Here is an 11,002-nt window from a genome sequence, read left to right as displayed (position 1 = left end):
GAGAGAGAGAGAGAGAGAGAGAGAGAGAGAGAAACACTGCTATATGCTGGGCACAGTTCCAGGTACTCAGAATCTAGTCATGAACAAAACAGAGGCAACTTTTTGTCTTATGCCAAGCAGATCTCACAGGGACAATAGTGATATTTTAAATATATGTGTGAATATACTTTGTACATAATTATCAAATAAAGCATATATTTATGAGCTGGTTTGTGTTGTCAGTCTTTTCCTACTAAACACATGCATGTGGATGCATGTGTGAAAACAGGCATTAAGAAGGGAAGGTGAATATTTGGCATTGAAATTTCATATTGTAGAGCACTATAGTCTGGATGATCATACCCTGCAGTTTCTCTACCAAAGCCCTGACACTCAGTCTGGATGAGAGCACTTCACAGACAATCAGACTTAGATGGCATTAAACAGGAGGGACATGCATGCAGAGGGTGGAGGAAGGGAGGGATTGGGATGGGAGGAGGGAAGGAACCACAGGGGGGATACAAAGTGAATAAAGTATAATTAATTAAAGAATAAAAAAAAAAAACAGGAGGAGTTCCGATGATCAGCATCCTTATAAGAAAAGGAAGAGACCAGAGCTTTCTGAGTCTGCCATGTGAAGACATAAGAAGAACCAAGAAGGGAGTGCTAACCAGACAATGGCTCTCCTGAGACCTTCATCTTGGACTCCTTATCACCGGAGGAACATGAAGAACATTTTTTTTTTCTTGACCTAGTCTATGGTATTTTGCCCTAGTATCCGGAGCTAACTGAGACATCTAGCTAGAGTAGGCCTTGCTGAGAAAAGGGAAATGAGTCAATTGCTGACTTCAAGACAGCGCACAGATGGGGGCAGCAACCAGAGTGGCTTAGAGGAGAGTGACTGAAAATAGGGAATGAGAGATAATGAAGGAGAGATTGGGGATTTCTTTACGGTGGATTCTTTTTTCAGAGTTGTACTGTTCTCTCTTTTATTGCTTCCATGGCTCTGTTCTACAAGATCTTTCTCTTTTTTTAATTTTTATTTATTTATTTACTTATTTACTTATTTCAATTTATTCACTTTGTATCCCCACTGCAGCCCCTCCCTCGTCTCCTCCCAGTCTCACCCACCCTCCCTCTTTTTTCCTATGCCCCTTCCCTAGTCCACTGATAGGAGAGGTCCTCCTCCCCTTCTATCTGACCCTAGCCTATCAGGTCTCATCAGCACGGGCTGCATCATCTTCCTCTGTGGCCTGGCAAGGCTGCGCCCCGCAGGAGGAGGTGATCAAAGAGCTGGCCATGAGTTCATGTCAGAGACAGCCCCTGTATCCCTTACTAGGGAACCCACTTGGAAACTGAGGAGTCTATAGGCTTCATCTGAGCAAGGGGTCTAGGTTCTCTCTATGCAAGGTCCTTGGATGGAATATCGGTCTCTGGGTCCCTGGGCCCAGGTTTTTTGGCTCTGTTGGTCTCCTTGTGGAGTTCCTGTCCCCTGCAGATCTTTCTATCTCCCTCTTCTTCCATAAGATATCCTGCACTCTGCTCAAAGTTTGGCTGTGAGTCTCAGTGTCTCCTTCGATACGCTTGTGCGTACAATCTTTCGGAGGTCCTCTGTGGAAGACTCTTGTCCTGTTCCTTGTCTTCTCCTACTTCCAATGTCTATCCTGTTTGCCCTTCTGAGTGAGGTTTCATCCTCTTCCCTAGCGTCCTCCTTGTTGTTTAGCTTCTTTAGGACTATAGATTTTAGTAGGTTGATCCTATTTTATATGACTAATATAATAAGTGAGTATATACCACGTGTGTCTTTCTGCTTTCGGGTTATATGGTAGATTATTTTTATCCCAGAACTCTGTTTGTTCTCTAGCACAAGAGAGAAAATATAATGAGTGGAGCTCACAAATAGTACAGAACAGACTACCACAGAGCTCAGAGAACATACAGTTTAATTTAATGAAGAGACACGTTTATTTTGTTTCTGAGCTGACAGTAGAAAGACCGAGTTCTCTGCTGAGATCTAACGGCTCCATGTCTGAATCACTGGAAATTGTTGATTACTTTCATCCCATTGAGGACGATGTTTAGTAACACCAACAGGCAGAGACCATCAGCAAGCTGCCTGTCCCTGTGTCCTAAGACAGCACTAAGCCTCACGCATGTGTTCTTGTGGCACCCAGCCTGCCCATGGGTGGGCGGTGTAGTCAACATAGTGCCCCTGACGCCTGAGCGGGGCATTTTAACAAGTCAAAATCAAGCTTCCAAACACAAGTGAGTATCTCCTCACCACTCCTGGGTCACCCAAGGCCAGTTCAGATTGGTTGCCCGCTTTCTGTCTGTCTGTGTTGTCAACTTGACACACTCTTGACTTATCTAAGAAGATAGATAAGTCAAGATATTGAGCAAATGCCTCTGTAGGCATTTGCCGTGAAGCATTTTCTTAACTAGCAGTTGATTGGTGATTAATTAGCAGTGTCGCCTTGAACTGGTGGTCCCGGAGTGTTTAAGAAGGCAGGCTGAGCAAGCCATGAACCAAGCAGTAAGCAGCACTCTTCCTGGTCTCTGCTTCAGGTTCTGCCTCCAGGTTCCTAAGTCAAGTTCCTGCCTTAACTTCCCTCCAAAATGGAGTGTGACCCAAGAGTTAGTTGTAAGTTGAAATAAACCCTTTTTCTCCAAGCTGCTCTGGTCATGTGCTTTTATCACAGCAATAGAAATCCTAAGACAGTGGCGTAAAGCAATGACCACCTTTCTGTCTCACTGGAGATACTGCACATCAGACCAGCCCACTTTTCAAACATGGAGTAAGCTTGCTTTGTTAATTTGTATATGTTCTCCACCTATTCTCTGTGAATATTGTGGGATGGAATACCTGACATTCAAGAAACTCTTGCTTCTCCTTCGATAATTGCTTCATGTGTCCCCAGTGAGGCTCTCCTTCCTGTGCTATTGTGTTATGTCCCATCTTGTACTTATCCTCCAACATTTTCAAGACAGCCTGGGCAGATTCAGCTTCTTCCTGTACTATTGGGAAGGATAATCAAAGAGAAAATTAATGTGGCATTTCTGAGCCAGCTGCCCCTTTCTGCTATTGCTGCTATTTCATAGAAGGAATTCTATCACCTTAATTTTTCACTCAAAAAAATAAATCCCACTGCTGTTGACAGCATTTATGCCTTATTCATGAGTGTTGTCGTGAGCTATAGAATGCCTTTACTATATAAACACCATTATATAATATATGTAATATAATATACAGACAACATATGTTATATATATAATATAAAGACATATCGATATATCATTATATAATAACGTATCTGTCTATCATTGCAGTTTAATGATTATATGTGGAAGAACAGGAAGGGCTGGTAGCTAGCCAAAGGGTTTTTATAGACAGCAGACGCTAATCTTTGACTACTAACACATTTACTGTTGCAGATGTGAGAATTCTAGTGGATCACTGGCTACATACTGTGCAGCCTTGACCCCACTGAGAACTTATACAGTCTACACATCCAAGGCAGGCTTCTTCATAACTGCTGGAAGATGATGACCTCCTTCTCATAACCATTGACCACAAAGCAGGCTCAAGTCTAACTGCACCAAAAGACACTGTTCAGCCCCTTCAGACTCATTCTGTAAGCGTAACGCTCCAGGGCATCCCAAGGAGCAGGTAAATCCTGCATAACACTTCAGGGCCACCCCAGGGCACAGTGAACCCTGCATAAAACTCCAGGATGCCACAGGAGCAGAGGAAGCCTGGGCAAATGCTCTGGATTGAAGATGTCCAGAGCATGGTGGGAATAAGGAAGTAAACCGGCTTCTGGCAGCTAACTGCCTATTTTAAACAGCATCTTGATCACATAAGTGAAAGTGCATTTCAACGTGGGGTGGACTTTTCACAAAGGGTTCTGCACATAGCTAGTGGGTAACACATTTTCTTCCTATGTTATCTTTATAAACTTGATGGCGAAACAGATATGCAAGCACCAGGAGTGTAAGTTCATTTAGTGGAAATCATCTGATGTCCTGAAGTTGCGCTTGAGTCTGTACCCGGCACGAGTGTGGAGGAGAAAATTCTGCTCTGGATTCTTGAATTGTAATAACATGTGAGCAAGGTACCTCTTTCTCTATTTCTCTTCTCCAGAGCCTGAATTTCATTCTGCAGTCTTATACTCTCTTCTTTCCACCCCTTCTTGATCAGTTCTTCCTGTTCCTAAAAAGAAAATTGAATAATAGAGCTCCAAGAGTAACAAGATGGGTGAATTTATTTCCATTTGCCCTTCTGAGATAGACTGGATCCATTGTTAACTTGAAGTGTTTTATCTAGATCCTCCTGTTATGGGCTCCAAGAGAGAGAATTTGAATTTGGTGGCCTAAATGGTAACAACCCGGTATTACAATGGACAAGACTGCATTGGCCTATTCAGAGATTTACTTTTATCTGGGAGAAAGTTAATATTAGAAAGGTCAACTTGAACCTGCTGTTCGTACTACAACAGACAATGGAAGCCACCATTGTTGCTATCAAGGCAGAGAGAAGAAGGTCTTGAGTGCCTCAGATAAACAGCCCCGCAGAATTGCAAGCTCTTAGATGTTCTGGTGGTTCAGGTAGGAGGGGTTTCTGCAATGCTTAATGAAAGGGATTGCATTTGGATCAATTGTTCATGAAAATAAAAGGAGAAGATTAAGGTAGTCTGTGAAATTTAGCAATACACTAAATTTTTTGTGCTTTTGAATGATCAGTGGATGAGGAAGCTGAAACGACACAGCTAAATACCTGCAGTTTAAGGGCCAGAACCCTCTCTTGCTCCTGCAAAAACTGAGCTCTCTCCCTCTTCATCTTCTCAGTCAACTGTCTCACTCGTTCCTGATGACACCTTTCTTTCTCCATCATCATCTGCGCATGCCTCTCTTTCATTTCCTCCAACGTTTTCACAGCAGCCTGTGCAGAGTCAGCTTTTGCTCGCTCCACTGAGGAGGAAAAAAGGAAGAAAAGTAAGCACCTTCTCACTATTATCCCTTTCCTTGTCCTCCACTTCTGAAAAGGAAGATGTGTGACTTTAGAGAGGGAATCACATAGGACTGTTTGTTCTTGGACGGAGCCGTGACATTGATGAGCGCAGCCACCAATCTCAGCAATGGCTTCAGGAGGCAAGACAGTCTTGCTCTACCTGCTCTGGTTGAACGAGAACAGGTGTAGTAGGGAAATATTGGAACATTTGAGAAACAGTGCATAGAGTTTCCTGGACCTTACCTTCAATCTCCTTTTGTTTTACTGTCAGAGCCTGGTCTCTCTGTAGAATTGCCTCGGCCATAGCCTCACTGGACTGCAAGTATGCCTGCAGAATCTCCTCAGCCTAAGAGCCCCAAGAACACAGGTTAGCAGAAGGAAATGGTCCAAGTGTTCGTCTCTGTCTGTCTCTGCCACTTTTTTGTCTAGGAACTATGCTTCTTGTGTGAGGTGGTGCTGGAGCTCAAGTCTCCCTGTCACATCCTGCCACTAAGGCAATTGTAAAACCTTCTAGAAAGAGTCCATAAGAAGTGACAGGGACATGGAAACAAAAAGAGCTGCTGATCTTCAAATGGAGAGCCATTTCCATTATTGGAGACATTAGAACTATGGCTCCCTGTGGACTGAAGAGGCTCAAGAATGATCCATTCATAGTGGGAATTTTTGAGGAACTGAGACAGAAAGGAGAAAGGAGGGAATTGAAGGCAGAGGTAACACCTGACAAGCAGAAGAGATGACCTTCTTTGCACTCTTGGTTCCTGTTTCCCTTAAAGCCAGCTTGAAGGCAAACTTATAAAGAATCATAATTAGGCAACTACCATTGCTATCTGTCCTCTGTAACATCAAATGCCTAGCTGTAACCCAGAGTGGGTTACCTCATAATTCAGGATATTTGAATGCACTGCCTTTGATGGTACACATCTGATGTCATTAATAGGCTCCCTTGGTAGTTTGTTGAGAGGTTTGAAGACTGAGTGCTATGCATTGAAAACCCCACATCCATGTGCAATCACATCTGGTCACAATGGTGTTCCAAGCAGGCATGCCAGTAGCCTGTCAGTGTTAATAGCCTGGTTACCTGGATCCCCTTCCTGGGTTCCCTGAGGTACTTTTGCTTCAGCTCCTCTCTCTTCTCCACAAAGAGAAGATATCCTCCTGGCTGAGAATAAGCACCCCTTGCCATTGCTTCTTCTAGAGGGCTGAAGATGTTCCGCAGTAACTCTGAGCACCGAGCTGATGATGCTCTCACATTCTCCTTATAGGCGCCATCCCACCTCCTTTCCAGCTGTGCCTTTAGTTCAAAAACAGGAGGGAAAAGAAGTAACAGGAAAACTTCAGCCCGCCCTCAGAACGAGAGGCAATTCTCCATGGGGACTCTTGGTACTTATGGCAGCGCCTCATCTTTTCTCTCAACCTGGGCTTTCTTGAGAAGCCCATTCTGCATCTAAAGGGTGTTTAGCACAACGGTGGCTACTTTTCCAACACACGACTGACACAGTTCCAAGGCAAAGCAGACCAGTCATAGCCGTGAAGGGATGACTGTGACAGAATATCTGCCTGGTCAGGTTTCTTTGCTTGTCTTTAGTTTGTCCGCAAACCAGTATGATGACACGAGGTGTCTTATGAAATTTGAGCTTCTGATTTTCTTTTATATGAGACTGTAAATTTGTATATTTCAAAAGCCTCAGAATTTGAGCCCATAACCAGAATGGTCTTTTCAATGCTTAGCAAAAGATGACTGTCAACATTTAGTAACACGTGCTTATCAAAACAAATGCCCAATATTTCCTCATAATAGTCTGAATTTCACAACCCCCACCCCTTCAAACATCACATAAATTTACCAATAGCTCTTTTTTAAATGAATGGTCTTCGTCTTTAAAGGCGTTCCTGAGGAAGATGTCCATGGCCTCTCTCTCACAGGCCCTGTGCAGGTCCAGCAGCTCCTGGAGGGTCTCTGTGGGCAGCTGCACCCTCTGGCTCATCTGCTGGTTATAGTGGGTGATGGCCTTCTGCACGGCAGCCGAGTTCTCTATCTGGGACAAGGCCAGGACAGCATTCTCCACGCAGGGCAGAGTCCCACTGTTGATGGCATTGAGGTATGTGAGCACCAGTATCTCTAGTCCTACATTTAGAGAACAGGTGATATTTGTTTTAGAATGAAGTCGTCTCCGTGTTTTGTGGTTCTGAGAATGCATACAAACGATCAATATGCCCTTCAATAGTAGGAATATTACCCAGAAGCCTGGTAGCAACTGCAGGCCTCAAATGTAACCAAGCTCACCATTGCCGAGAGGAACTTTGAGGCAAACAAGAGTGTTTTGCATCTGTGGCTCCCATTATGGAGAGGTACTCGCCTTGTATAGTAGCTACTTAGCTCTCAGCATGTGGGCATATGCGCTGAATATGTACTCTTTGAAATCAACTTACATTTAACCTAAATAGTCACATACGAGTCTTTGGATGCCAACTTGGGCAGTGTTACCCCAGACAAATAGGGAAATGCTCTGGACAGAGTCTCTTTGCTCTGAAAACCTTTTCAAAGACAGTGAATTTTCTTACGCACAAATTTAAGGATTGCTTGAGGATATCTGGAATTTGGAAAAACTGTCAAAAACGAAGCAGGTGGGTGTTATTTTTACCATGGACGAGCATATTCCCTACAGCTATCAGGAAGAGCTGGGCAGGCGACTCACGGGCTCCATTGACTTCAATGCCTCCCGGGAGAGCTTTAGCCTTGGAAGAACTGAGCACAAAGGAACAGAACTCTGCCACCTGCCGCACAAAGTCAGAATCCAACTCATTGTCCTGCAGGCTCTCGAGCTTAGAGAGCTTCCTCCACTCTGTGGGTGGACAGAAGACAAAGCACTTCTTCTTGGGGAAGAACTTTCGGATACAGAGTCGGGACAAGTTGTAATTGTTATCACCTGGAGAAAGTTTAAAAAAAAACCCAAATACGTATATATACCTATGTGTAAATATACACATAGCCACACAGTTAGTAGTGGGTTAAATGTGTAGCTTATGGGTTTCCTGTAATAAAATAATAATAATAATAATAATAATAATAAATAAAACTTCTCCACGTTTCTGGTGGTGTGCATCTCTACATGACCTAAGAAAGAGATCAAAACAACCTGATCACAGAAGAGAGTAAACATGTCTCCATTGCCAGGAAACCCTATAATTCGAATCGGCATATTGAGACAGAGAGCATAAACTACTTCTTAGAAATAGTCTGGAAGTGAAAAATAAGATAATAAATATTGACATCTGCAAAAAAGATTCTGGTATTCTCCTTCCTGTCTTTTAATGAACAATCCAGGTACCTTGCTTGAGCTTCAGGGAATTCTCTAGGTACTGATCCGCTGAGAGGGCTTGTCCATCTGCATCCAGCCGCACAGTCACATCCCTCAGAGCCCACACAAAGTCAGGGAAGAAGTTCACAAACTCCTCCGAATCCTCAGCACCACTGCTCTGAGCTGGGGATGTGCTCCTGATCCTCTCTGTCAGCTCTGTCACGTATCTGAGAAGCTAAGGAAAGTAGGGGCCAAATCTTCACACGAGTCTCACCTAATCCCACACTTGGGGTTGCCTTCCTCTGACCCAACTATCAACTGATTGATAGGTATATGACATTGCCATCATCACGCCACTCTGCATCTGGATAGACACAAACACACACATGTATATGTGTACATGTAAATACATATATATATAATTTAACTCTCCAGGCTACATAAGACACTGTCCTTTTAACAGAAGACTGTCAGTCTTTCAGGCTCTCCTCTTTCTCTTCTCCCTCCCTGTGTGTGTGTGTGTGTGTGTGTGTATTTATGCTCTGTCCTCCAAAAAGGATCCTGCAGCTGGTCCATGGCCTGCTGGTTGATGGCCCCCATGCTGTTGTAGATGAAGGTGCTGCTGAGAAGGATAGCCAGGGCGAAGATCCAGCTGTCATTCTCACTGTCACCCTGGAAGCCAGAACACATGTGCGTCAGGAAAATGTTCGTTTTACGTAACTCTCCAGGTCAACCTAACATAAGTATGACCATCTAGCATGTTTCTAGAAGAGTTAGGAAAACATATATACTATTTATGACTTATGCAAGCCATCACGATTCAAATACAAATGTCCAAAGAGGTTGACAATTTCTTCTTGTTAGTCCCCTGAACACTGTGTATTAACCACATTGCTCTTCAGTGATCTGTCAGGTAAAATTTTTCCTCAACTCTGGTAGCTACACTTAGGCCCATGTCAGGTAAATAAAAATGAAATGGCATCACAGCTTCCCAAGGTAAAAGACGAGGGGATGGACAGCAAGCCAATCCCTCAACACATACTTTCTCAACATCGCCCAGGCCCTCCGTGTCAAGCAGAACCAGGGTGAGCTCTGCCTTCTGGGGATGAGGCAGACACCACATCCAGATTCCTTTGGTGTGAGACTGCACTGAGGAGCCCAAGGAGAAGCCTGCAGAGCAGAGAAAAGAGGAACATAGTTAATAGCAGGTTTTTCAAGAGACTGATAGAAAATTAGCACCCTAAAGGCCAGCATGGGTAACTGAAACCAAAGTTTCAGCAGAGAAATAGTTTCCCTCCATACAGCACGCACGGGGCACATGCCCATTCCATCTTGCCCTCAAGGTTGCAGAAACCAGATGATTCACTGAAAATGCTGTGGGAAAGGCTGTGTTGGGGAAACGCCCGTTGCGGTGGGGACCCACTGAGAAAAGCCAGAGGCACTGAGGGAGCAGCCTGAGATGAAGTTCATGGTTCTGAAGCCTCCACCTGCTCTGGAGGCTGGGGGTGGGTGCTCCTACTCTTTGCCTGGGCTGTAGTTCTGTTTTGGCAAGGTCTCTCTTTCTGACGTGTTTGCCCTCTGGAATGGAAACTTATATTCTGCACTGTCATGTACTGGAAGCATGTAACTGGTATTTCCATTGTCCAGGCGATCAAAACTAAAAGTTTCACTTGAATCTCAAAAAAGACTTTTATATGCTATCAGAAGGTTAGCCTGTGAGGACTATGGAAATTGAACTCCATGAATTCTCCACTGTGAGATGGCCATACCCAGTAGGGCCCAGAGGCAGAACGCTATAGTTGGTGCGTGCAATGTTCCCCTCAGGTTCATGCTTTAACACATGGTCCCAGCCGGTAGTGCTAGTTTTTGAAGGCGTGGACCTTTGGGATGTGAAGACTGGCTGGCCTAGGTAGGCTAGAAGAAGAGGAGCTTTGATGATTAATAGTGATCCCAACTTGGGTCTTGTTGCCAAGATGTGATCTGAACAGTCCATAAGCCTCCACCACCACGGAGGGAAATGTTGTGTCAAGTCTTCCTTGCCATAATGGAGGGAAGAGAGCACTTTAACAGTGAGTCAAAGTAAACCCTTCTTCCTACATTTGTTTCACTTGGATATTTGATCACAGCAACACAAGCAGAGTACAATCTAAAATAATTGCACGGACCCAAGTTCATATTAGCACTAGTCACAGCAGCCAAAAGTTTCTTTGTACGGACAAATGGATAACAAAATTGTTATACCTTTACAATTTTTGAGCCCTAAAAGGGAAGAAAACTTGATGCTTGTTCTAGAGATGTTAAATCTTGACGCAATCATGCTAAGTGAAAGACGCTAGTTACAAAGAGGCACATATAATGAGTCCATTAGTGTTAAGTTTATAAGCACAGAATGTCCGATAATAGGAGGAGGTGGACAGTTGATGTGTTCCATCTCCCTGGGAGGAAAGGAGATAGTTCTAGAGATAGATGGGGATGATGGAAACACAAAAATATAAACGTACCTACTGCCACAAAACCATATATTTGATAGTAATTGTAAATTTTATGTTAGATATTTTACAAAAGTAAAAAAATCTACTATAGACAATATGCATTGCAACTTTTTAAAGTTTAGATACCAGTTTGTTGTTATAGAAACATCTTAACAATGCACTAAAGTTTGTCAATACATAAATTAGTAATTTGTATTACTGCTTACATCTAGAAAAGGAATGAC

At 43.6% G+C, this 11,002-nt stretch overlaps 1 protein-coding gene across 4 annotated transcripts in view; it reads right to left on the bottom strand.

Annotated features, from left to right (window-relative positions):
* The window catches only part of LOC129689549 (guanylate-binding protein 1-like), a 13,705-nt gene extending 4,254 nt beyond the window's left edge, over window positions 1-9,451 (bottom strand). For 3 of the 4 annotated variants that reach the window (XR_008722139.1, XR_008722140.1, XM_055624748.1), the window contains exons 1-10: window positions 9,329-9,451; window positions 8,849-8,958; window positions 8,317-8,513; window positions 7,684-7,914; window positions 6,832-7,112; window positions 6,066-6,278; window positions 5,231-5,333; window positions 4,754-4,947; window positions 4,096-4,189; window positions 2,843-2,994 (exon numbers count right to left, since the gene is read on the bottom strand). Coding sequence is in view for 2 of the 4 variants with exons in the window: in XM_055624748.1 (XP_055480723.1) it covers window positions 2,843-2,994; window positions 4,096-4,189; window positions 4,754-4,947; window positions 5,231-5,333; window positions 6,066-6,278; window positions 6,832-7,112; window positions 7,684-7,914; window positions 8,317-8,513; window positions 8,849-8,958; window positions 9,329-9,409 (1,656 nt within the window). In the remaining 2 variants the exon portion in view is untranslated. The remainder of the gene's footprint in view (window positions 1-2,842; window positions 2,995-4,095; window positions 4,190-4,753; window positions 4,948-5,230; window positions 5,334-6,065; window positions 6,279-6,831; window positions 7,113-7,683; window positions 7,915-8,316; window positions 8,514-8,848; window positions 8,959-9,328) is intronic. The other variant, XM_055624749.1, reaches the window with a different exon arrangement.
* Between the last annotated feature and the right edge of the window lie 1,551 nt (window positions 9,452-11,002).

This window comes from Psammomys obesus, unplaced genomic scaffold (assembly GCF_907164565.1).
Source record: "Psammomys obesus unplaced genomic scaffold, mPsaObe1.curated_primary_1811, whole genome shotgun sequence".
Lineage (NCBI taxonomy): Eukaryota > Metazoa > Chordata > Mammalia > Rodentia > Muridae > Psammomys > Psammomys obesus.
Note: the sequence above shows the minus strand (reverse complement) of the source record. Positions and strands in the feature narration are given on the sequence as shown.